Source organism: Mustelus asterias, chromosome 16 (genome assembly GCF_964213995.1).
Source record: "Mustelus asterias chromosome 16, sMusAst1.hap1.1, whole genome shotgun sequence".
NCBI lineage: Eukaryota > Metazoa > Chordata > Chondrichthyes > Carcharhiniformes > Triakidae > Mustelus > Mustelus asterias.
In genome coordinates, this window is record NC_135816.1 from 28,898,579 (window position 1) to 28,926,496 (window position 27,918).

The 27,918-nt window shown below is 44.2% G+C and overlaps 1 protein-coding gene across 1 annotated transcript in view; it reads left to right on the forward strand.

Annotated features, from left to right (window-relative positions):
• LOC144505470 (organic cation/carnitine transporter 2-like) overlaps positions 1–27,918 on the forward strand; it is a 93,140-nt gene that overhangs the window by 7,885 nt on the left and 57,337 nt on the right. Inside the window, exons 2-3 of the mRNA XM_078231581.1 lie at positions 16,347–16,450; positions 19,789–19,943. Of these exons, the coding sequence (XP_078087707.1) occupies positions 16,347–16,450; positions 19,789–19,943 (259 nt within the window). The remainder of the gene's footprint in view (positions 1–16,346; positions 16,451–19,788; positions 19,944–27,918) is intronic.

Below are 27,918 nucleotides of genomic sequence, written 5' to 3' on the forward strand. Positions count from 1 at the left end.
CATTTGAAAGATCTGCACATGTTATGCCGCTTGTTTAACAGGCTTTCACTGTTGTCAACTTTCTCTTGTCAATAGTAAATATTCCAATTCTCTTCCTGCACCTGGTGCTGCATTAAGGTAGACTTTCATTTGTTTCCATAGCTAGTAATTCCCAGAACGGTGTTGCCAGGGACTTGCAGCTTGAGGGACACCACTCCACATAAGCGTGGCTGACCAGGAGTCTCTCCCGTTCTTACCACCAGCCATCAGCATGTTTGGAAGAATTTACATGTTGACACACTCAACATGTTTGACATTCCTTGGCCACCAAGTCCTGGGGTGGGATTCGAAGCTGTGACTCAGAGGTTACCCACCATACCACAAGATCTCCGGTTGCAGAAAATATAATTTATGTTCATTGTTTCACAATATGGAGATCAAATTTCGATTGCAGCTTAGATTGCTGGCTGCCTCGCTGAATTGATGTTAGGATATTGAATATCTGGTTTTGTTTATCAGGGCAAACAATAGCATGGCTAAAGAATCTCCAGGGGGTGTTCCCAAACAGAAAAATACCAAATTCAAGCATCTTCACACTGGTCAAAGTTTTACAGGAACATCAAGTAAACAGTTCTGTAGATGCTCCGATTTTCTTTGATAAAACAGGGGAATGCTTTAAACAAAATTATTCCTTCTCAGCTTTCTTTCCTTTTTAATGAAGGTGCATTTTCATTAGTAAATGGTACAAATTTCAGTGATAGTTTCGAAGATGAATTCATGAAACACACACAAGATAGTGTTTGCTATAATCCAGGTCAGAAACTCCAAAGCGTTTTATGAAGTCCGCCTGGATCATAAGTTTTGCGCTTTGAATTTGGCTAGGGTGAATGTGAGACATTTCACCTTAGCTACGATTCAACTGACCCACTAAGGAGCTTTTATCAAACAAAGTTTATTTAAGTATACAGTATGTATAGAAAGAAAATTAGCAGCAGCTTTAACCAATTACAAATAAGAAGTAAAAAACAATCATCGTATTGGATAAACCTTAACAGCTAAACACCGTTCCAATGAAACAAATCCCACAAACAAAATCTTTGCCACAGGTTTAATAGAGCAAAGACTAATGCTCACGTGATACTAGAATTTGGTCGTTTGGTTGAATTCTCTTGAAGCACACACAGGCAAGCTTGGAGTCAGAATGGTTTCCCAAAACACCAGGGAGATTCTAGTCAAGCCAACCACCAACAGCAGATTTTCCACTCAAAGAAGGCCAGGAACCTTGCTTACAACTAACCGCAGAATTTCCAAAACCAGGGAGAGAGAGAGAAATACTTCTTCTCAGCTTGATTTCCACCCCCTTCTAAACCAAAACTGAAAGTAAGTCCTTGAACACTTCTGAGGAGGAACCACCTGACCTTGACTTGTCAATCAATCTTCCCCCTCACAATGCAGGGTCATATGAGTACCTGAGTACCCAGAGTACCTGAGACCCATAATAAAAATAAATGAAACCCCGGTCAAGCCATTGAAGCAGCAACAAAAGGACTTCTAGCAGACAGCCTGGCAACATTAGAAAAAAACTGAAAAGGTCTGTTTACAACTGCAGAGAACATGATTTTTTAACAAAAATATTAAAAGTAATCTAGCATCATAGTTCTAGATCAGTGTGCAAAGGAGACAGGTTATTTGGTTCTAGTGTTGTGCAATGAGAAAGGGTTAATTATTAACCTTGTCGTAAAGGTGTCTGTAGGGAGGAGTAACCATAATGTGAAAGAATGTTATATTGGGGTTGATTTTCTGTCTGCATTCACCGCAAGTGCAAACAGCGCCATGGGCACAGATTTCCATGAAAGCTTGTTTTCCAATTTTTCCCGGCCACACACCAGTGACATAATGAGGTTCCTGCCCAGGAAGATGGGAAACTTCATTTCAATACATTAACATCCATTAGTGGGCTCCCCGCCACATTGTTCCCCAAATTAGACATTGCCCTAATTTTTAAAAATGGGAATCAGGTGAAGGGAATCCACTGGGGGTGCACAGGTAAATAGAAACATGTAAAATAGGAGCGAGAATAGGCCATTTGGCCCATCGAGCCTGTTCCATCATTCATTATGATTATGGCTAATCATCCAACCCAGTAATCTGTTCCCACTTTCTCCCCGTATCCTTTGATCCCTTTCACCCCAAGAGCAATACCTTGAAAACATACAATGTTTTGGCATCAACTGCTTCAATTCCACAGGCTCACCACTCTCTGGGTGAAGAAATTTCTCCTCATCTCAGTCCTAAATGATTTATCCCATGTCCTTAGACTGTGTGACCCCTGGTTCTGGACACCCCCACCATCGGGAACATCCTTCTTGCATCTATCTGTATAGATCTGCTAGAATTTTATAGGTTTCCAAGCGATTCCGTCCTACGTTCTTCTAAACTCCAGTGAATATAATCCTAATTGATCCAATCTCTCCTCTTAGAGCAGGACTCTAAGGGGCAATTTTTTTTTAACCTGGCCAATCAACCTAACCCGCACATCTTTGGACTGTGGGAGGAAACCGGATCACCCGGAGGAAACCCACGCAGACACGAGGAGAATGTGCAAACTCCACACAGACAGTGACCCGAGCCGGGAATCGAACCCAGGACCCTGGAGCTATGAAGCAGCAGTGCTAACCACTGTGCTACCGTGCCGCCCCAGTGCTTAGAATACACTACTCCTAATGCCATGCCTTTTAATTTTACACGCACATCTCTTATGTGGGACTTTGTCGAAAGCCTCCTGAAAGTCCAAATAAGCCATATCCACTGCCGCCCCCCCCTCATCAAGTCCATGAGTTACATGCTCAAAGAATTCCAGTAGATTTGTCAAGCATAATTTCCCTTTTGTAAAGTCATGCTGACTCTGTCCAATTCTGCCACTGTTTTCCAAGTGCTGGGCTATTAAATCTTTCATAATGGACTGTAACTTTTTCCCCATTACTGACATCAGGCTTACAGGTCTATAATTCCCCTTTTTCTCCCTACCTCCCTTTTTAAATAATGGGGCTACATTAGCTACCCTCCAATCTGAAATTGTCCAAAGTCTTTTAAAGCTCAGAAGATGATCACCAATGCACACACTGCGGGCGATTCTGCCAAAAGTGCTGAATTGGTGGGAAAACTGTTCCAGATCATGACTGTTTTCTCAGTTCAACTTCACACCCGAATCTCCCCACTCTGTGCCCTGCAGAGGTCCCAATCATGAATCTCATTAAAAACCCAGGGGGACAGAGCCTATTTGTGCCAGAGTTTGACAGTTCAGGAACTCTGCCCATGCACAGTGATCCCGATCTGTCAATCTCCCCGCTTGCTGGCCAGCTCGATCGCTAGCCAGCCCGGGACCCCCGCAGTTTTGCCCCTCCAGCCCACCCTCCACGGCCCGATTGCGGCCTCCACAGCAATTCCCGGGCCAGCCCTGAACCCCCCCTGCCCTTAGCGCCCCGATGTCCAGCCCACACCCCCCCCCCCCACAGCAGAGGCGATTGCCCCACCCTCCTCACCCCAGCAAGCCCCCCCTGTTGACCTCCCCCACGGGGTCAGACCCCTCCCCAGGAGGCAGGCCACACCCAGCAGACCACCCCCCAGCCCGTCCCAATCACTGCCCTCCCTCCATTCCAGACCGATCGCCATGCAGAGTGGCAGCGGGACCTCCCACCCCCACTGATCACCCCTAGGCCCCCTCACAGTAGGCCCCGTCCCCTTGGCACTGCCCGATGCCTGATGGGCAATACCAAGGTGCCCGCTGGGCGTAGGCACTTTGCCCCTTGGGCAATGCCAGGGGGCACAGGCTGGCACTGCCAAGGTGCCCATGCCCAGGGCCACACCCCCCCACTGCCCCACCTTCTGGGGGGCCCCAATTGCCCCCCCCTTCATTCTGGCGGGGTTTCCCGTTAGTTCCCTGAATGTGGGGAGCTACTCTGAATCCTGGCGGGGTGGGAGATTCAATCGGGACGGGCAATTTCCTGATAATGAATTGCTAAACATATTTAAACTACATTAAAAAAAGCTTCAAATGACTTACCTGTCTTCTCGCCGGTTTCCAGCGTGGTCTGGACTCCGACTGTTCTCCGGCTCTGGGAGACGTGCATGCGTTCCCGTCGCATGCACAAATCCAGAAAAAGGCCGACAACACGCATCTCCCAGCCCGACCCGCCAGAAAAGTTGCGGGTCGCGATGGGAGAATCGCCCCCACTATTTCTAAGGCCACTTCCTTATGTACACTGGGATGTAGATTAACTGGCTGTGGACCAGTTCACTTACTTACTTTTCACTTACTTCCTAACTCCTTATATTCTGCTTTTAGGACCTCATCCCTTTTTTTAGCCAATGTAATTTGTACCAATGTGTACCACAACCACTGGCGGTTCACTCTCCCCTTCCAGAATGTTCTGTAGCTGCTCTGAGACATCCTTGACCCTGGCACCTGGGAGGCAATATACCATCCAGGAGTCCCATTTGCGGCCATGGAAATGATTGGCCTTCAATCCCATCAATTTCCCGAACACCATTTCCCAATTAATACTGTTTTCTTTCAGTTCCTCCCTCTCTCTAAACCCTGTGTTCCCCTACATTTTTGGTACATCATTTGTGTCCTCCTTTATGAAGACAGAACCAAAGTATGTATTTAGTTGATCAGCCATTTCTTTGTTCCCCATTATAAATTTCGGTTTCTGACTGTAAGGGACCTACATTTGTGTCCACCAGGTTTTTTTTCCCTCTTCACATACGTATAGGAGCTTTTACAGTCAGTTTTCATGTTCCCCTCAGGTTTACTCTTGTAATCTATTTTCCTCTTTTTAATCAATCCCGTTGTCCTCCTTTGCTGAATTCTAAACTGCTCCCAATCCTTAGGTCTGCTGTTTTTTCTGGCCTATTTGTGTGCCCCTCCCTTGGATCTAATACTATTTCTAATTTGCCTAATAAGTCATGGTTTGGCCACTGTTCTCATTTTATTTTAATGCCAGACAGAAATAAACAATTGCGCTCTTTGAATGTTGCCTATCCACCATCATCCCTATAAGTAATGTTTCCCAATCCACCATAGCCAATCGTGCCTCAGACCATCATAGCTTCCTTAATTTAGATTCAGGACTCTAGTCTCAGAATCAACTACGTCACTCTCCATCTTGATGAAGAATTCTATTATATTATGGTTGTTCATCCCCAGGGGTCTGCCCCAAATAGATTGTCAATTATTCCTCTCTCATCACCCAATATCCAGTCTAGGATGGCCTGTTCTCTATTCAATGGGCACTGAAAATGTTCCCGGCTTCCCACATAGAACAGGAGGAGCACGCTACACTCTCCTGCTATGACTTAGCCCTTTAAGCTAAACCCTTTGGAAGATACTTTAAATCAAATAATATCAATTATTCCAGGGCCCTTCTTCCCTGGTCAAGTCAATGTACTAGTCCAGAAAACCAACCTGCACACATGCAAGGAACTTATCCCCTATTGTACGGTGACTAATTGGATTTGTCCAGACTATACAGTCTCTGGAACAAATACAGAGATGTGAGTAGAGGGATGAACAGCTGCTGGCCGAAAAAAAAAGGGGCGGCACGGTAGCACAGTGGTTAGCACTGCTGCTTCACAGCTCCAGGGTCCCGGGTTCGATTCCCGGCTCGGGTCACTGTCTGTGTGGAGTTTGCACATTCTCCTCGTGTCTGCATGGGTTTCCTCCGGGTGCTCCGGTTTCCTCCCACAGTCCAAAGATGTGCAGGTTAGGTTGATTGGCCAGGTTAAAAAATTGCCCCTTAGAGTCCTGGGATGTGTAGGTTAGTTGGATTAGCGGGTAAAATATGTGGGGGTAGGGCCTGGGTGGGATTGTGGTCGGTGCAGACTCGATGGGCCGAATGGCCTCCTTCTGCACTGTAGGGTTTCTATGATCTATGATATGTAGATTAACGTCATCCATGAACACAAATATTCCTTTATCGCATACATCTCTAATTTCCAGTTTAATGCCACCCCCAAGATCACCTGACAGTGTTGGGGGAGGGGGAGTCTATATACAATCTCCATTAACGTTTCTTGCCGTTTGGTGTTTCTCAGCCCTACCCAAACAGATTCCACATCATCGGAGCTAATATCCTTCTTCACTATTGCATTAACCTCCTCTTTAACCAGCAATGCAGCCCCACTGCCTTTTCCTTTTTGCTGCCGAAAGATTGAATATCCCTGGATGTTATCATCATACAGCCATGTTTCCATAATTCCAACGATATCATATTAGTTTACATATTAGTCTATTTGCACAAATAATTCATCCACTTTATTGCAAATTTATTGCAAGCACTAAGGCACAAAGCCTTAAGGCTTGATTCTTTATCGTTCCTTGTCCCATTCCCATTTTTTTTTACTGTGACCCTGTTTGATTCTGGCCTTGATTTCTCTGCCTTTCACTTTTCCTATTTCCCTTTTTGACTTTTGCCCTTGTCCGTGTTTCTCCCTCCTCTGACTCCTTGCATAAGTTCCCATCCTCCCTGCCATTTTAGTTTAAACCTTCCCCAAGTATTCTAGCAAATACTCCCCTTAGGACATCAGTCCCGGTCCTGCTCAGGTATAATCCATCCTGTTTGTGCTGGTCCTACTCTTCCAGAACCAGCCCCAATGTCCCAAGAATCTGAAATCCTTCCCCTCACACCATCTCTTCAGCCATGTATTTATCTGATATCTCCTGCTATTTCTACTCAGACTAGCATGTGACACTGAGGGTAATCCGGAGATCACTACTTTTAAGATCCTACTTTTCACTTACTTCCCAACTCCTTATATCCTGCTTTTAGGGCATCATCCCTTTTTTTTTTAGCCAATGACATTTATACCAATGTGTACCACAACCACTGTCTTTTTGACCTCCCCTTCCAGAATGTTCTGTAGCTGCTCTGAGACATCCCTTGACCCTGGCACCAGGGAGGCAATATACCACCCTGGGGTCCCATTTGCATTTGCGGCCATGGAAATGCCTATCTATTCCCCTTACAATTGAATCCTCTGTAACTATTGCATATTTACTCTTTTTACTCCTCTCCTGTGCAACAGAGCCAACCGTGGTACAATTAATTTGGCTGTTGCTGCTTTCCCCTGAGAAACCATTCCCCCCAACGGTATCCAACGGTATCCATCTGCTTTGTAGGGGAATCTCCACAGGAGGCTCTTGCTCTGCCTGCCTACTCCTCTTGCTCTGCCTGGTGGTCACTCATTCCCTTCCTGCCTGTGTAGTCTTAGCCTGCGGTGTAACCACCAGTCTACATGTTCTATCTACAATACTCTGCACCTCATGGAGGTTCTACAATATCCGCAGCTGCCACTCCACCTCCAAAACCCAGCCTTCCAGGAACTGCAACTGGAGACACTTCCTGTGCAAATGCTGGCATTGGGCACTGTAAATGTTCCCGGCTTCCCACATAGAGCAGGAGGAGCACACTACGCTCTCTTGCCATGACTTAGCCCTGTAAACTAAACCTTTTGGAAGGTACTTTAAATCAAATAATATCAATTATTCTAGGGCCTTTCTTCCCTGGTCCTTGTTCGAGCAGAATATAGCCCTTACACATTATAAACAACAAAATAAAGACCTTACAAACTACAAGCAACAAAAGTCTAAAAGTAGTAAATACTTCCCAACCATACTCACCCAATCAGTTGTTTCAACTTATGAATCTGGGCGTCACCTCAGGAGCTCCAAACTCCAAACTAACGTTCTGCTTTAAGTCTTGCGCTTCTCTATCCTCTTGGCTTCACTCTCAGCCTCACTCTGTCTTGCACTCATTTTTTCTCCTTGGCTCTGCCCTCTAACTTTATCTTACTTTGTTTATTAAATTACCATATTCCACTTTGACTTTATTTAATTTTAGTTCCTAGTTGCCAGTGTTCCTTGCTGAAATTCAAGGAGCTACAGATAGATGGGTGACTGCCAGGGGAGGCAGGCAGGTAGTGCAGGAGTCTCCTGTGTCTATTCCCCTTTCAAACAGGTATACCATTTTAGATGCTGTTGAGGGGGGTAGCCTGTCAGGGGGAGATACCAGCAGCAGCCAGGCCTGTGACACCACAGCTGGTTCTGCTGTGGGACAGGGTCGGGCAAAGAGCAAGCGAGCAGTAGTAATAGGGGACTCGCTAGTTAGAGGCACAGACAGGCGTTTCTGTGGCCGCAATCGAGACTCCCGGATGGTGTGTTGCCTCCCTGGTACCAGGGTCATGGATGTCTCTGAGGGATTGCAGGACATTCTTAAGGGGGAGGGTGAGCAGCCAGAGATCATTGGACATATTGGTATCAACGACATAGGTAGGAAAAGGGATGAGGTCCTGAAATGTGAATATAGAGAGTTAGGCAGAAGGCTAATGTGCAGAACCTCAAAGGTAGTAATTTCAGGACTACTACCAGTGCCACGTGCTAGTGAGAGTAGGAATAGGAGGATTAGGCAGATGAATGTGTGGCTTGAGAGCTGGTGCAGGGGGCAGGGATTTAGATTTGTGGATCATTGGGATCTTAGGTGTTTTTTAAAAAAAGGGCGGCATGGACAAGTTGGGCCGAAGGGCTTGTTTCCATGCTATAAACCTCGATGACTCTATGACTCTACTTCTTTATAAATGATCTGTTTTTCTAGTTAAAGCTACTAAAACAATTCTTAATAGCAGCTTCACACCAACCAATGAACTTACCATTTCCCTCTAATGTCAATCCTGGATTGTTTTTCTAACACATAAAGGTGCCTCATAAAGGTGCCCCTCACAGGTCCCGGGAGAAGAGGGACATGCCTGGGCACTGCACTTGGCATTGCCCCCTGGTGCCTTGGCATTGCCCCCTGGTAACTGCCAGGGGTTCGTCTGAGGTGCTCCATGAGGGTCTGGGGGTATCCAATGTGGGAGGAGGAAGTTCCTATGTCTGTGGGGAGGGAGGGGTCAAAGATATCTGGTGTGTGGTTGGGGATATCCATTCCATCGTTTTCAGAAATCTGGTGCCCTTTAAAAATGGTGGCCTGATCTCGGGACTCCCAACATTGCTACTTTTTTCTGGCGCTTCCCTGCCACTGTGACAATGTGGACCATTCTTCCTTTTTTTTGCACCAAGTGCTCGATTATCTGGCAAGAAACATCAGCTGTGCCACAGGAAAGCTTTGCGCTGGTTTACCTGCCTGATGTGGAGATGCCGGCGTTGGACTGGGGTAAACACAGAAAGAGTTTTAACAACACCAGGTTAAAGTCCAACAGGTTTATTTGGTAGCAAATGCCATTAGCTTTCGGAGCGCTGCTCCTTCGTCAGATGGAATGGATATCCATTCCATCTGACGAAGGAGCAGCGCTCCGAAAGCTAATGGCATTTGCTACCAAATAAATCTGTTGGACTTTAGCCTGGTGTTGTTAAAACTCTTACTGTGTTTACCTGCCTGAGCCAGCACTTGGTGCAAAAATAATCAAATTCCACCCATTGAGTTTGAAAATGATTTAATTGAGTGTGAAACTAGCATTTTAAATCTAAACAAAGCAAATTACATAGCCCTGAGACTTGAATTGGCTCAGGTCGGGGAAGTATATTAAAGGATGTAACAGCAGACAGACTAGCATTTCAAGACAAAAGCCAGAAAAAGTAACTCAACCATGGTTAATAAGAGGATGTTAAGATAGTGTTACATCAAAGGAAGAGGTTCATAAGAAAGAGTAGCATGTCTGGGAATTGAGAGGATTTTAGAATTCAGCAAAGATGATAGTCAAGAAATTGAAAAGGAAAGAGTAAAGGAAATATGAGAGTAGACTAGCAACAAACATAAAGACATTGGGTGAGATTTTACGGGCTCGCTCGTCCCAAAACCGTAAAATCCCATCCAAGGTGAATGGACATTTCCACTGTCCGCCCCTCGCCCGCTCTGATTCCGTGGCAGGCGGGGTGGTAGAATTCCGGCCATTGTAAATGTTTCTATAGGTATGTAGACAGGGAGAGATGAATGAAAGTCGGGGAAATTATTAAAGGGAATTCGGAAATAGCAGGGTCATTAAACAAATAATCAAGAAACACGGGTTCAGCAAGAGTGAGAAAACTAAAAAAATCAGCATGGGTAAAGAACTAGCAGAGCAGAAATTATTGGAATTAAGTGGCAATCTGCATCCTAGGATTTTAAAATAGATAACTGCAGAAATAATGTATCCATTGACTTTGATCTTGTGGCATTTCTTAAGTTTTAGAACAGTTCCCAAAGATAGGAAGGGAACAAACATTTTAAGAATTTAAGAAATGCTGTTTAAGAAAGAGGGAAAATAAAAAATGGCGGATTATAGATCAGGAGATGGCAAATTATTCAGGGATACAGTAACTCCGTACTTCAAAAATCATAATATAGCTATTCAGAGTCAGTGCAAACTTCTTTGACAAATTTGTTGGAACTTTTTGATGATGTGACCAATAAGCTGGATATGGAGGAAGCTCTGCTTTGTGTATTTGAACCTTAAGAAGCATTTGATAAATTTACACACAAGAGATTATTACACAAAATTAGAATTTATGGGATTAGAGTACTATATTAACAAAGATTGAGGATTGGTTAATGCACAGAAAGCAGAAAGTCAGAATAAATGGCACATTTTTGGGTTGGTTAGTAGGCAGTCACTAGAGGGGCAATGGAAGTATCCATAAATGGGGCTATTTCCAATCTATATTAATTACTTAGAGTCATAAAGGTTTACAGCATGGAAGCAGACCCTTCGGCCCAATTTGTCCAAGCCGTCCAGTTTTTACCATTAAGCTAGTCCCAATCGCCTGCGTTTGGCCCATGTCCTTCTATGCCAATCTTACCCATGCAACTGTCTAAATGCTTTTTAAAAGACAAAATTGTAGCTGCCTTTACTACTACCTCTGGCAGCTTGTTCCAGACACTTACCACCCTCTGTGTGAAAAAAATTGCCCCTCTGGACCCTTTTGTATCTCTCCGCTCTCACCTTAAACCTATGCCCTCTAGTTTGAGACTCCCCCACCTTTGGGAAAAGATGTTGACTAACTATTATTTTATAGACCTCTATAAGATCATCCAAAGCCTTCTACGCTCCAGAGAAAAAAGTCCCAGTCTATCCAGCCTCTCCTTATAACTCAAACCATCAAGTCCCAGTAGCATCCTAGTAAATCTTTTCTGTATCCTTTTCAGTTTCCTTTCAAGAATAGGGTGACTAGAACTGTACACAGTATTCCAAGTGTGGCCTTACCAATGTCTTGTACAACTTCAACAAGACATCCCAACTCCTGTATTCAATGTTCTGACCAATGAAACCAAACAGACCGAATGTCTTCTTCACCACTCTGTCTACCTGTGACTCCACTTTCAAGAAAATATGAACCTGTACTCCTAGAACTCTTTGCTCTGTAACTCTCCCCAAAGCCCTACCATTAACTGAGTAAGTTCTGCACTGGTTCAATCTACCAAAGTGCCTCACCTCACAGTTATCTAAATTAAACTCCATCTGCCATTCATCAGCCCACTGGCCCAATTGATCAAGATCCCATTGCAATCCTAGATAATCTTCTTCACTGTCCACTATGCCACCAATCTTGGTGTCATCTGCAAACTTACCATGTCTCCTAAATTCTCATCCAAATCATCAATATAAATGACAAATAGCAGTGGATCCAGCATCAATCCCTGAGGCCTGGTCACAGGCCTCCAGTTTGAAAAACAATCCTCTACAACCACCCTTTATCTTCTGTCATCAAGCCAATTGGCTACCTCACCCTGGATCCCATGAGATTTAACATTATGCAACAACCTACCATGCGGTACCTTGTCGAAGGCCTTGCTAAAGTCTATGTCGACAATGTCAACTGCACTGCCCTCATCTACCTTCTTGGTTATCCCTTCAAAACACTCAACCAAATTCGTGAGACATGATTTTCCACTCACAAAGCCATGCTGACTGCCCCTAATCAGTCTTTAAATGCCTGTAGGTCCTGTCTCTCAGAATACCTTCTAACAACTAACACAGTACAGATGTGAGGCTCACCAGCCTGTAGTTCCCAGGCTTTTCCCTGCAACCCTTCTTAAACAAAGGCACAACAATTGCCCCCCTCCAATCTTCAGGCACCTCACCTGTGGCTGCCAATGATTCAAATATCTCTGCTCGGGGACCCGCAATTTCCTCCCTAGCCTCCCACAATGTCCTGAGATATACTTCATCAAATCCTTGGGATTTATCTACCTTGAAGCGTTTTAAGACTTCCAGCACCTCCTTCTCTGTTATATGTACACTCCTCAAGACATCACGATTTATTTCCCCAAGTTCCTTAACATCCATGCCTTTTCCAACAGTAAATACTGATGAGAAATATTGATTTAGGATCTCACCCATCTCTTGTGGATCCACACATAGATGACCTTGTTGATCCTGAAGAGGCTCCATTCTCTGCCTAGTTACTCTTTTACCCTTTATGTATTTGTAGAAGCTCTTTGGATTCTCCTTTGCCTTATCTGCCAAAGCAATCTCGTGTCCCCTTTTTGCCCTCCTGACTTCTCTCTTAACTCTTCTCCGACACCCTCCATACTCTTCAACAAATCCGCTTGATCCCAACTGCCTATGCATGTCAGGTGCCTCCTTCTTCTTCTTGACCAGGGTCTCAATATTCTGAGCCATCCAAGGTTCCCTACTTCTACCAGCCTTGCCCTTCACTCTCAGAGGAATGTGCTTACCCTGAAACCTGGTTAACACATTTTGAAAGCCTGCCACTTTACCAGATGTCCCTTTGCCTGCCAACAGACTCTCCCAATCAACTTTTGAAAGTTCCTGGTCTAATGCCATCAAAACTGGCCTTGCCCCAATTTATCTTTTGGGCCAGGCCTGTCATTTTCCATAGCTATCTTAGAACTAATGGAATTATGGTCACTGGTCCCAAAATGATCCCTCACTAACACATATTGCTCCTCAATTTCCCACTGACTATTTGGGGCCCTATAGTACAATCCTATCAAAGTGATCTCCCCCTTTTTATTTCACAGTCCTACCCATGTAGGCTCAATGGGTGAACCCTCGGATATATCCCCTCTCAGTACTGCGTGATGTTCTCCCTAATCAAAAGTGCAACTCCCCCTCTTCTTTTGCCTCCTGTTCTATCTTTCCTATAGCAACTGCACCCTAGAACATTGAGCTGCCAGTCCTGTCCCTCCCTTTGCCATGTTTCAGTAATAGCTATAATATCCCAGTCCCATGTACCCATCCATGCCCTGAGTTCATCTGCCTTCCCATCAGGCCTCTTGCATTGAAATAAATACAGTTTAATATAGACTTCCCTTGCCCTCTGCCGTGCTCTTGCCTGACCTGTCTAGTATTAGGATTACTGACACTGCCTTTACTATTTAATGTGCTTTCTTTAACTTCTGACCTGTCCTCAACCTTCTCGTCTGCCTCCCTACTGCTTTGGGTCTCACCCCACCTGCCAAACTAGTTTAAACCCTCCCGAGTGGCTTTAGCAAATCTCCCCACCAGGATATTAGTCCCCCTTCAGTTCAGATGTAACCCGTCCCTCTTGAACAGGTTACCCCTGCCCCAGATGAGATCCCAGTGATCCAAAAATTTAAATCTCTGCCCCCTGCACCAGCTCTCAAGCCACGCATTCATCTGCCTAATCTTCCCATTCCTATTCTCACCAGCACATGGCTCTAGCAGTGGTCCAGAAATTACTACCCTCAAGGTCCTGTACTTTAGCCTTCTGTCTAAATCTCCATCTTCACACTTCAGGACCTCATCCCTTTTCCGACCTATGTTGTTGTTATCAATGTGTACAACTACTTCTGATTGCTTACCCTCCCCCTTAAGAATGTCCTGCAACCACTCAAAGGTGACTGTGTGTAACAGATCCAAGTTTGCTGATGCACAAAGTCAGGTAGAAAAATAAACGGAAAGGAGGATTTTTATTTGGTAGCACGGTGGCACAGTGATTAGCACTGCTGCCTCACAACATCAGGGACCCGGGTTCAATTCTGGCCTCGGGTCACTGATTGTGTGGAGTTTGCACTTTCTCCCCGTGTCTGCATGGGTTTCCTCCGGGTGTTCTGGTTTCCTCCCACTCTCCAAAGATCATAGGATCATCGAATCATAGAGGTTTACAGCATGGAAACAGGCCCTTTGGCCCAACTTGTCCATGCCGCCTTTTTTTTAAATCACTAAGCTAGTCCCAATTGCCCGCGTTTAGCCCATATCCCTCTATACCCATCTTACCCATATGACTGTCTAAATGCTTTTTCAAAGACAAAATTGTACCCACTTCTACTACTACCTCTGTCAGCTTGTTCCAGACACTCTCCACCCTGTGTGCGAAAGAATTGCCCCTCTGGACCCTTTCGTATCTCTCCCCTCTCACCTTAAACCTATGCCCTCTAGTTTTAGGCTCCCCTACCTTTGCGAAAAGTGTTGACTAAAAATGTGGGAGTTAGGTTGATTGGCCAGGCTAAATTGACCCTAGTGTCCGGGGGATTAACAGGGTAAATATGTGGGGGAACGGGAATAGGGTTTGGGTGCGATTGTGTTCAGTGCAGACTCGATGGGCTGAATGGCCTCCTTCTGCACTGTAGGGATTCTATTCTATAAGGATACAAAGAGTCTTTAGAGGGGTATAGCCAGGTTGGTTGCAAGCTTTTGGAGGGCTGCTCCTTCCTCAGGTGAGTGGAGTCCATTCATCTGATGAAGCTCCGAAAGAATGTGATACCAAATAAACCTGTTGGACTTTAACCTGGTGTTGTGAGACTCCTTACTGTGCCCACCCCAGTCCAACGCCGGCATCTCCACATCACAAATAAATCTTGGAACAAGTAAAAAGCATTTGGAATACTGTGTGCAATCTTGTTCTCCTGACATCAAAGTGCTACAAAGGTGCTCTCAACTTGTTTCTGGAGTGAGGGGATTGTCCGAGGAGGAAAGATGACTTAGCCTCTTTCCGAAGTTAGGAGAATGAAAGTTGATCTAATTGAAACCTCGTTGACCAAATCATTTAACAGAGTTTAATAAAGGAAAAGTATAAAGCAGTCTCTGAGGAATCTCTGCCATTAAGCCTGTCATGAACCTAGCTAAGCAGATTTTGCAAAGCTGTGCCATTTGGTTGCAAACACACCCAGAGGCCTGAGATGGAATATATCTGTTAGCGAACACAACTTGAGGGCTAAATTGATTAAGCAGACAATGAGAGATCCTACATAGCGAAGACTGAGTTAGAGAATTCTGCAACTGCATGTGGTGCCATCTGTCTGTGGGGAAGTGTTGCGGGCGCTTGTTGAAGATATATCTTTTGTTGTATTGACTATTTAATTAGAAATTTAGCTTTTCATTTTAAGTATCATTTAGCTATTAATTCAGGTTCGATTTGCATTGATTCTGATTTGTGTTAAAACAAAACTTACTATATAGTGAAATTTTGTCGTCAATTCCTTCATCTGGGGAAGTCATTTGATAAATTCAATTATTTTGGTTCATCACAGACTAGTCACACAACAGCCTCACACAGTTGTACTCACCGAATTCTACCTTAAACCATTTTTACAGAGTCTTCCATCAACATTCCTGAATATGCTCTGTCACATATCATTACATGAACGAATTTTTAAAAATAATGTATTTTACTTCATTTTCCAAACAGTGGTGCTGATGAACTCGGAGTGCTGTGTTTTTGAAAAGCAATGATCACTATGAGAAAGTGTAATGGCCTTGGCACCAACATGCTGAAATAATGCATCAACTGCAGAAAGTTAACTTCACGCCTTCAGCATCTTTCTCGGCCTCCTGTGCCCCACTGTTGTGTGGGACAGATCTCTGGATTTTGGCACAAGTGCTCAAATGTTAAGTGAGAAGGAATTAGCAGGGTCAATATTGGTAGAGTGCGCCTTTGTCATTTCCGGTGCCAAGGTCAATACCAGGGGTTCCTGGACTTTGGCCCCCGATTTTGTGAGGTGCAGATTGGTGCCACTGAGTTTGGCTGTGTAGGCTGGGTAAGCTGAATTGGAACACAGGAATTAGGAGCAGAAGTTCAGTCCTTCGAGCCTGCTCTGACATTCAGTCAGATCATGGCGGATCTCTCCCTGGACTCAAATCCACCTCCCACCTGTCCCCATATACCCTTATCCTTTTTTACTTGAAATATATCCATCTCCTTCTTGAAACCATTCAACGATTTAGACTCCACCGTGCTATGGGGCAGCGAGTTCCACAAATTCACCATAGGCTTCTCTAATATCCTGTTTCCATCCATTCCTGTGATGATGCAGCTGGCATATTCTTAGATCCTATGCAGTAAAATTGCTTACCTGTAAATTTTCCCAAGTACATGTGTTTGGAACTTTTCATTTCTTTTTGCATTTTAGTGGGATTTGGTGTGTAACAATGACTGGAAAACACCGTTTTCTATGTCAATATACTTCCTGGGAGTGCTGCTTGGTTCCTTTGTTTCTGGAGTGTTGTCAGATGGGTGAGTTATTTCCTTTATTTATTTATCTCTGTTATTTTTTAAAAAATCAACAGTTGCCAGCAACTCTCTGAGATGGTTCTTCCCTCTTACTGAATGGTGGAGGTCCCATCTCCACCTAATTATCACCCCCCCAGAATTAAATTACTGAGGACAGCTGTGATCCAACTCTTTGGATGGCATATGTTACGTCACAGCAGATAATAAGTACTAAGCTGCCCAATTTGCAAAGGGAAGCTTGAAACAGCTGCTAAAGCAGTTCTACAATTTGTGTATTATGAGGAGATTTTCTGAAATCAGGAAGTAATTCTCAGGCCAATTGTGACTATTAAGTTAAACATTTATTAAAATAAAGAAATAAAAAATACACTTAAATCACAAGAACGCCTCAACACAGTTAATAGTGCTTCTTAACCTTTCCAAACAGCTCTTGGCTTAAATAACTCAGACCTAAATTCTCTTACTGATGGCAACAGACTTTATAGATTTTCTAATCTATAAAATTCCAGTAACTTTACCACACAATGTCCTGCTCCTCTTTGGATGTTCTCTGAGGGTGACAGCAAACTGGTTCTCCAGGTCTGACCATGTCCACACTCTGTCTTCCCTAAGCTACCACAAGGTCTTTGAGATCTCACCAGCTTCCACAAGGTTTTCTTTGAGAAGCTACTACACACAAACACACACATTCACACAAACACACACACGTACACACACATACACACACAAACACGCACACACACAAACACACATACACACAAACACACATACACACAGTCTTCAATGTTTCTTTTAAATCTATTCTTCCTCTTTGATCTTCCTCTCTATTGTTTCTACAATCCTTTAGAAGTTCCGTCTTTCCAGAACTGATCAATCCCTTTTTAAAAAAAACTTCATGGCTGCTATATTTTAAAAGTATATTTTCCCTATCTTTCCTCATCTATTTATTATCTTCCAATTTATATATGTTCCCCTTTGAAATACAACAGCCAACTTAGAACCACTTCAGTTGCTGACTTTTGTAAATTTTTATTCAAGTGCTCCTGGTTTCCTTTGTTCATCACCATGTCAAACCAATAGCCTTCACACCTTCTCATTGTTATTCAATTTCACTGTCTTTCTTCTCTGATCTAATTAAACCAGTCACACCCCGCAAGCTTGTTTTCCAGTCCAGGAGAAAGTGACAGTGATATTACAAAAGACAAAATATTAAATCTCTCATTTTCCTGTCACAGGACAGGAAACATCGCCATCCACTAAATTCTGCCCCATATCTCTGACATACTGGGCACAATTTTACCAGCACGCCCGCCCAAGGCTCGTATGATCCCACCCCAGGACAACAGAGAATGATGTTCTGTGAGCCTCGCCCACCCCCAGAATCAGGGCAGGCGTGCAGGTACAATTCCGGTCACTGCTTTTCTGGCTCTAGATATGTGGGCGAGTGTTTGTATGAAATATAGTGCATCAGGTTCCACGCTTCGAAGCTCATTAATTATACACAAGCAAGTTCTCCTCTGAATCCCCTAGCAGGCCGGCAGCTGATTTGTCCGCCCGCCCTCAGCTGATGGGTTCAAAGATCCAGACGTCTACAATGGAATATAGAAAATAGTCTTTAACAAATTTTCCCACCCATTAGATGGTTGGCCTGCAGTTACAAGGTTTAACCGTCTCCCTTTTTGCTAACAGGGGTATAACATTATTAACCCTTCATTCTTGCAGAACCGTTCCTATGTACAGGAAAAAAATGAGAAATTGTCAGAGCCTCTTCTCTCCAAGTAACCGCATGGTAGCACAGTGGTTATCACTGCTGCCTCACAGTGCCAGGGATCCGGGTTCGATTCCCGGCTTGGGTCACTGCCTGTGTGGAGTTTGCACGTTCTCCCGTATCTGTGTGGGTTTCCTCTGGGCGCTCCGGTTCCCTCCCACAGTGTGAAAGACGTGCTGGTTAGGTGCATTGACCCGAACAGGCGTCAGAGTGTGGCGACTAGGGGAATTTCACAGTAACTTCATTGCAGTGTCGATGTAAGCCTTGCTTGTGACACTAATAAATAAATAAACTTTACTTTTACTTTAAGATGCATTCCATCTGGACCATGTGACTTATTAACTTTGAATGATCCAACCTATGTAAGATTTGTCTATGTGGATCCTATCCAACCTGTCTCTGCACACAACTCTCCTGGTGCAGCATTAACATCATCCACTTTATTGCTGGGTGTATATAATGCCACAGTTGTACTGAAACAATTTAGTTTGGAGGTTCACTGATGGAGATCATCAGCATTACAACCAGGACATTGTCCCAGTCCATAATCTTTGCTGTGTCCAGTCAGATATTCCTCAATGCCTCATGGAATTACCTAAATTGGATGGACCCATCTATAATGGTGAGCAGATCACAGTGAGGCTGAGTGAGACAATCCGCTCAACACATTTGGCTAAAGAAAACCCTTGATGAACACTGAAAATTAGCAAGGACTACTGTAAGTGCCAAGAAGTACCCATACAAAACCTCCATCGCTGACTCTGTCAAAGTTTGTATGGCAGTGTGCGATTCCTATATTATCTAAATAATGGTCTGTGCTTATGTTATTGGTGCTAATCTAGGACAGCCCAGATCACCAAAGTGGCCAGAAAGTAAGAGGTCAAGTAACTGACCGGGGAATGGCAAGGTGTTGGGAGGAGACAGGCATGCTGGGTTCCTCAAACATACCACATGTTCAGAGTGATACCTTATGTAAGGAAAGTATAGTTTTTAATTTAAAATCCTTTTCTTCTGCACACAAGCTGGAAATCTGGTCTGGGACCCATTGTTAATAAATAGGTAGGCCTAATCTCACCAAAGGTAGCTCCACTAACTCTACACTGGGTTTCGTTGAGAGATAAAATTGAGGGAATTCGTGACATAAGGTGACCAAACCTCCAGCCGCGCTCAATTTTATGCCAATGGCTTTTTTTTGGAGGAGGTTGAGGTTACTTCTCCTCGATCAATACATCTTAGAATCCCAGAGGTAAAAAGACCCTGAATATCTGGATACCAAGTTAATTTCTAGCTTTGTTTGCAGTGCGTCCTCAAAATTATACCACGTTGGCTCCATTTTTGCTTTCCCGTCCCAGTATAGTTTTTATGTAAATATAAGCATTAATAGTCAGCGTTTGCGTTTGACAGCTGAGATGGGAATCTAGCTTGTACTCCAGTGTATATGTGTATGTAGAAATGCATGTGATTTTCTGTGCAGTATGTGTACAGTAACAACATGAAATAATTAATGTGCATGTCTGTCAGTAAGTGTGCAAAACTGTCAGTATTTGAAACATTGGTTGATTTTGCTTTGCAGGTTTGGTAGAAAGGCAATTCTGTTCGGGACCATGGCTGTACAGACTGGGTTTAACATGCTTCAAATATTCTCACCAAGCTGGGAAATATTCTGCCTGATTAATTTTCTTATCGGTATAGGACAAATCTCAAACTATGTGGCTGCCTATGTTCTTGGTAAGTATCCATACCCTTCAGCCCGATTAAGAAAGGACTAATCCTTTGCTCACTCCCTGTGTGACACAGTCCTGGTCATTACATGTTAGCCAACATATTCATTCAATGGTGAGATTGAAAACATACAATGTGAATCTAGCTGTTGTTAACTCGTTCCAAATTTTCCTGCTTTTCTAACTCGAGTATGCCGCAGCAAGCATAACGGTGAATCAGAGATTCAGCACCAGTTTAAGAGCTGGAGTGACACACCTTTGCTTAATGCAGCTGAGGTGTCGGGTAGTGGGTGGGGCAGTAAGTGAATGGAAGTCTCACTATATATTGATTAATTAGCAATCAATCTTTGTATCAAACACTATGCCCAACTGTTGTCAGTTAATGACAGAATGGGTCCCAGGAAAAGATGGAGTGGAACCATTAGTGACAGGAGTTACATCGAGTTTCATAGAACCCAAAACTCTATAATAATCACCAAAAAATCCATTGTGAAATTCAGGTGGAAACATTTTTACCCAGAGAGTGGGTAAATGGAACCAGCTCAAACCCTGACTCAGTGAAGACCAGGTTTTGTGGAACTTGTTACCACATGGAGCAGTTGAGGCATATAGTGTAGATGCATTTAAGGAGAATCTGGATAATTTGTATAAAGGGTTAATAATGTAATATATATAAATTGACAGTCTACGTCACCAGTGATATAAGATTACAGGACATCGGAGTGTGCTGAGGAATAGTTCTGGGCACAGCCTCATGCTAAGCCCTGTACTGTACATTGCTAGTAAAATGCTGCATAAAAAGTAAAGTTGAGAAACAGTTCAGCCTCCAGCAGTTTCAGTCAATCGAGACGACGAAAACTTCATCTAAGACTCACAACAATGAGAAGTGGCAGTGGACAACACGATGAAAAAAGCACCAAGTAAGGAACACAGTGACTGTAGGGAACAGAACAGTAAGACAAGGACAGTGAGGAAAAGGCACCAACAGAACTTGATGAAAAACTAGAGTAAAGAAAAGCAATGGAGAAAATCTTACCCTTACCTAAGTGCCTTCACCATGTGGAAGGCCTGGATCAAGCCAAGAAGTGGCAGAACTGGCATGGTAGGTCGACCAAGTACAGAACATCCTTGGGACTAGCGGAGCAGATTGGCAAGGATCATGTCAGTACCTTTCACTATATGCCATAGGCAGTAATACAGATAATCTCCAAATCAAAGGAGTAGCAATGAGTCATAGCTACGCTTGTCTTTTTATGGGGCATGTGGAACATTCCTTGTTCTAGGCCTACCCATGTCCCCTCCCACAACTCCTTTACCGGTACATCGATGACTATTTTGTGCCAGACCTCGAAAAATTCATCAACTTCGCTTCCAGTTTCCACCCTTCCATTGCCTTCACCTGCTCCATCTCAGACATTTCCCTTCCCTTCCTTGACCTTTCTGTCTCCATTTCCGGCAATAGACTATCTACCAATAGCCATTACAAGCCCTCACAGCTATCTGGACTACAGCTCTTCGCACCCTACATCCTGTAAGGGCTCCATCCCTTTCTCTCAGCTCCTTGGCCTCCATTGCATTTGTTCCGATGATGCCACTTTTTAAAGTGGTGCTTCTAATATGTGCTCCTTTGTCCTCAACCGTGGATTCCCATCTACAGTTGTCGACAGGGCCCTCAGCAGCGTGCGGTCCATCTCCCACGCCACAACCCTCACCCCCTCCCCTCCCTCCCAGAACAAGGATAGAGTCCCCCTTGTTCTCACGTTTCACCCCATCAACCTCCATATGCAAAGCATAATCCTCCACCATTTCCACCAACTCCAGCGTGATGCCACCACCAAACACATCTTCCCTTCACTCCCTCTGTCAGCATTCCGCAGAGACCATTCCCTCTGGGATAACCTAGTCCACTCCTCCACTATACCCAACACCTCTCCCATCACTCATGGCACTTTTCCATGCAATCGCAGAAGGTGTAACACCTGTCCCTTTACCTCTTCCATGCTCACCATCCAAGGTCCAAAACACTCATTCCAGGTTAAGCAGCGTTTCACTTGCACCTCTTTCAGTTTGGTCCATTGCATTCGCTGCTCCCAATGTGGTCTCCCCTATATCGGAGAGACCAAGCGTAGACTGGGTGATCACTTTGCTAAGCACCTTCGGTCTGTGCGCAATCAGGACCCTGACCTTCCGGTTACTTGCCATTTTAACACACAATCCTGCTCCCATGCCCACATGTCTGTCCTTGGCTTGCTGCAATGTTCCAGTGAAGCTCAGCACAAACTGGAGGAACAGCATCTCATCTTGCGGCTAGGCACTTTACAGCTTCTGGTCTCAACATCAAATTCAACAACTTCAGATGATTTGCTCTACTCCACCTCAACCCCTTTTTTTTCATTCTATTTTATTTATTTTTTACTGTTCTCTACCTTTTATTTCTTTATTGTCTTTCTTCATTTTTCTTCCCCCTGCCACCACTCTTTCCCCCTCTTTATCCTCTCTTCCCTTACCCTTCCTTCCTTTTGCTTCTCCTTTTCTAAATTTTACCTCTGTCCCATCCATTTTCCCCCACCCCCCAACATCTTCATCTGTCACAGCTTACCCTCTCATTTTAGCTTCTCTGCCGATTGGCCATTCACACCCTTTATTCTCTCTGTGGACAGCCATTAGCAGCCTTTTCCCCTGGTTTCTGCAGCTATAACTCATCTTTCATTCCTTCCCCCTGCAGTATAAATATCTCCCACTTTCTATGCCTTTTAGCTTTGACAAAGGGTGATCTGGACTCGAAACGTCAGCTCTTTTCTCTCCTTACAGATGCTGCCAGACCTGCTGAAATTTTCCAGCATTTTCTCTCTTTGGGTGCAGATGATGCAATGGATAGGCAGGGCATAAACGAAAAGATGACAATGTGCAAAAATGCTATAAAGACCTTAGAAGGAACACCTAAAAAGGGTGAAGATCAGTAGACATGCCCAGGGACTGGGAGAGAGCATAGATTCCATCATTAACAATTTATATCAGCTAGTAGCTGAGAATTGCAAATTTGAAGCCCTGAAAAGATGAATTAATTCAGGATCACATTGTTGGAGGAATCCTAGAGGAGACTTTGCCAGATTTTCTGCAGTCAACAGAGAATTGAACGCGGTCGATGCTGTGCAGCTAACAAGGCAGCAAAAGATAAAAAGAAAAATTGTGTACTTATTCAAGGAATCAAGGCGATCCTGTGGAGAAAAACAATTGATATAGTGTAGGACACACAATTACTGACAACACAGCCGTTTCCTTCTCCCTCTGAAGTAATTATGAACAATGGGTGGGATTTTCCGGCCTTGCTCGGCCCGAAACCGGAAAATCCTGCCCGAGGTCAGCGGGTCTTACCATAGTCCTCCCTTCGCCCGCTCCGAGGGAACTGTGTGAGCTGGTACATAAATCACAAAAAGTTACGGCTTCGCTCGGGTGAGTCCGGAAATGTCCGCCCGAGGTCGATGGAGATTTCCATTGTCGGACCATCGCCTATTCCGATTCTGGGTGGACGAGGTGGTAGATTTCCGGCCCATATCTGGAATACTGTGTATAGAATTCAGTTCCTTACTTGAAAAACCATACAATTCATTTGAAGCAGTATCGAGAAGGTTCGCTTGACTTGTTCCTGGGATGAAGGGCTGATCTTAAAAAGAAAAGTTGAACATGTTGGCCATGTGCCAATTACATTTCAGAAGAATGAGAGGGGATTTTGAGGAGACATATAAGACCCTGAGGGGATTATCAGTGTAAATACAGGGAGGATGTTTCCATTCGTGGGAGAGATTAGAACCAGGGGGGCACAGTTTAAGAATAAGAGTTCTCCCTTTTAAGACAGAGGTGAGAAGAATTATTTTTATCTCAGGAGGTCATTAGTTTGTGTAATTCTCTTTCTCGGAGAACAATGGAGGCTGGGTCATTGAATATCCAAGACAGAGTTAGACAGATTTTTGATGGACACAAGAGTCAAAGGTTTTGGGGGCAAGACAGGAAAGTAGAGTTGAGTCACAGCCAGATCAGCCATGATCTTATTGAATGGCAGAACAGGCTCGAAGGCCTGGATTGTCTGGCCTGCTCCTAAGTCTAATGATCCAATGTTCATATCTCCTTACGTTCCTCTGGAAGGATTGTTGATAAGGTTAGATGAAGCAAGGCAAGAGAAGGTTTATGAGGTGAAAGGAGGAACAAAAACACTGCCAGCTGGACCAAATGACTTTCTCAGTTCTGTAAGTTCCATGTAACTTATTTTATTTGTTCTGTCCATAATTTCTGTGCTAATTAAACTTGATTAAATCCTACGTTTCCTGATTCTGAACAATCTGTTTTATTTTGCCTCAAAAGTCATATTTAGTTGCAACTAGATTTGTCAAGTTTTCTGATCTCAGTTAATGAAGAAATAAGACTTGTAAATCAGGAAAGGTACCCCTGACTTAACCATGATAGACTTCCTGAGCTGAACTGGTTGTAATGCCTTGTAGAATATGGACGGCATGGTGGCACAGTGGTTAGGGCTGCTATCACACGGCGCCAGGGACCCAGGTTTAATCCCAACCTCGGGTGACTGTCTATGTGGAGTTTGCATATTCTCCCTGTGTCTGCTTGGGTTTCTTCCGGGTGCTCTGGTTTTCTCCCAGAGTCCAAAGATGTGCAGGTTAGGTTGATTAGCCATGCTAAGTTTCCCCTTAGTGTCAGGGTAAATTAGCAGGGTAAATACGTGGGGTTATGGGGATAGGACCTGGGTAGGATTGTTGCCAGTGCAGGCTCGATGGGCCAAATGGCCTCCTGTAGTGATTCTGTGAATAGAAAAGATTTGGTTCAGTACTGTTTAAATCACAACTGCAGGGCAATGGGGAAAATATGGTCAGAGGCAAATTCAAAAAATTGTGAGAAAGTAATTCTTTATACAATAAATGGTTGATATCTCAAATGGTACTTTCTGAGAAAGGTACTAGAGACAAACGCTTGGACTAGTTGAATGTCGGGAGCAATGCTGTGGTTTGACTCCCTGCTGGGAGGCTAGAGGAGGGGGTTGGGGGAGAGGTTCCGTGGGGTGTTCCTTTTTAAAAAAAATTTTAAGTTAAAGGACACCCTCATCTTTTAAAAGACTAAATTGCTGCCCACCCAACCAGCATGACAGCGTAAAACCTTCCTCTTCACTTTTCTTTTCCCCTCCAAAAAATGGCGGGAAAGGCCAGCAGCACAACTGGCAGACTACACTTTGCTTTTCCCGTCCAACCTGACACAATGAAAAGATATTGGAAAACTCCTCCGTATACATCAAAAATACTTTGTTGGCTGGAAAACACGTTGGTACATCTTGAGATAGAATCGGACAATCGTACAGAGCAGAAGGAGGCTACTTGGCCCATCGAGTCTGCACCAACCACAATCCCACCCAGGCCCTATCCCCATAACCCCATGCATTTTAGCCTAGCGAGTCCCCCTGACACTAAGGGGCAATTTAGTATGGCCAATCCACCTAACCCACACATCTTTGGAGTGTGGGAGGAAACCGGAGCACCCGGAGGAAACTCATGCAGACACGGGGAGAATGTACGAACTCCGCACAGACAGTGACCCAAGCTGGGAATCGAACCCGGGTCCCTGGCGCTGTGAGGCAGCAGTGCTAACTACTGTGCCACCTGTGCTGATTGTGGGAAGAACTATATGTTATCGGTCGGAAGGACTATCTGCATTCTGCCTGTAGTTGTTCTTTCTGGTTCATCCCAAAATTGTCCCTCAAAACCATCTCTCTTCCAACACGATGGTTCTGTTATTGCTCTTTGTGGCGATTCACTGTTACCTTTTAGGATCCAATTTGTTCAATCTCTGGTGTTATGAAAAGCCCCGCAGTGAAATCTCCCAATATGTTCTGATTCAGGACAAAGTGTCCCCAAATTGTTATGCTCTCAGGTGAGGAGGGACGAACTGGCTCCCTTCTTTATTCAACATTCCCCCGTGGATACCTTTCCCCAGTTAAAATGTATTTAGGTTTTAAAAGGAGACAATTTAACAAGGATTTCCAAAGTTAAGAAGAGTTTATTAGTTACTAAAATGCGAGAACAAAAATAAAGTGCGACACACATACACACGGAAATGAGAAGAGAGTCCAAAAATTAAAAGGTGACAGAAATAAAAGATATATGAATCAGTCTTTGGCTTGTTTGTGATGAGTCGATGACGACACATTGCACCCATTAAGTTGGGTGCCTTACACTTCCAGTTGATGATACTACTGGACTGGAACCCTGTAACTTTTACTTTTATTAGAAAACGTAGATGAACAGAATCACAAGGCTACCAGTTAGCTTTGAACAACAGAATAAAACATTTATTAAACACTACTATTTAAAGTTCCGTGGGGTGTTCTGTTTTTTACCTTTTTGAAGTTAAAGGATGTCCTCATCTTTTAAAAGCTGAAGTTGCAGCCCATCCCACCAGCACAACGGTGTGGAACCCTCCCCTTCACTTTTCTTCTTATTGAAAAAAATAACTATAATACAATACTCCTTCACTCCCACTTATCTTCACAAATGTACACAAATTTTAATAACACAGGGTGCAAAATATCTCTTATGCTAAAACTCCCTCAGTAATCATACAATCCTGTAACCCAACAGGCTTACTGTGGTCAGACAAAACTACTCTGAAACCCAGTGGTAGATCCATCCAATCCAAAGATCATCTGTAGGTTTCTCCTCAAACCATAGAATCCTACAGTGCAGAAGGAGCCCATTTGGCTCATCGAGTCTGCACCAACAACAAATCCATCTAGGCCCTATCCCCATAACCCCACTTTTTACCCTGCAATTCTCTCTGACACTAAAGGGCAATTTATCATGTGGCCAGTCAACCTAACCCCCGCACATCTTTGGAATGTGGGAGGAAACCGGGACACCTGGTGGAAACCCACACAGACATGGGGATAATGTGCAAACTCCACACAGATAGTGACCCAAGGCCGGAATTGAACCTGGGTCCTTGGCATGGTGAGATAACAGTGCGAACTGTGCCACCCCATTCCTCATCTCCCCAGATGATTCTTACATTGTGAGCCAACTGATCTCATTGGACTCTGGCTTCCCTGCAAGGATTTCCAGACTCCACTCTCAAAAATACATGCCTTAGAATCTTCTTCCAAACAATGCCTTCTCTCACTTGGTTCCAGCAATAACCCATAAAGTCATAGAGCCATAGAGTAATGGAAGTTTACAGCATGAAAACAGGCCCTTTGTGCCAATTTGTCTATGCCGCCTCTTTTTTTAACTCCTAAGCTAGTCCCAATTGCCTGCGTTTGGTCCATGTCCCTCTATACCCATCTTACCCATGTAACTGTCTAAAGGCTTTTTAAAAGACAAAATTGTACCCGCCTCTACTACTACCTCTAGCAGCTTGTCCCAGACACTCACCACTCTCTGTGTGAAAAAATTGCCCCTCTGGACTCTTTTGTACCTCTCCCCTCTCACCTTAAACTTATGCCCTCTAGTTTTAGACTCCCTTACCTTTGGGAAAAGATATTGACTATCTAGCTGATCTATACCCCTCATTATCTTATAGATCTCTATAAGATTTACAAGGATGTTGCCTGGATTGGGGGGCATGCCTTAGGAGGATAGGTTGAGGGAGCTTGGTCTCTTCTCCCTGGAGAGACGAAGGATGAGAGGTGACCTGATAGAGGTTTACAAGATGTTGAGGGGTCTGGATAGGGTGGACTCTCAGAGGCTATTTCCAAGGGCTGAAATGGTTGCTACGAGAGGACACAGGTTTAAGGTGCTGGGGGGTAGGTACAGGGGGGATGTCAGGGGTAAGTTTTTCACTCAGAGGGTGGTGGGTGAGTGGAATCGGCTGACGTCGGTGGTGGTGGAGGCAAACTCGTTGGGGTCTTTTAAGAGACTTCTGGATGAGTACATGGGATTTAATGGGATTGAGGGCTATAGATAGGCCTAGAGGTGGGGATGTGATCG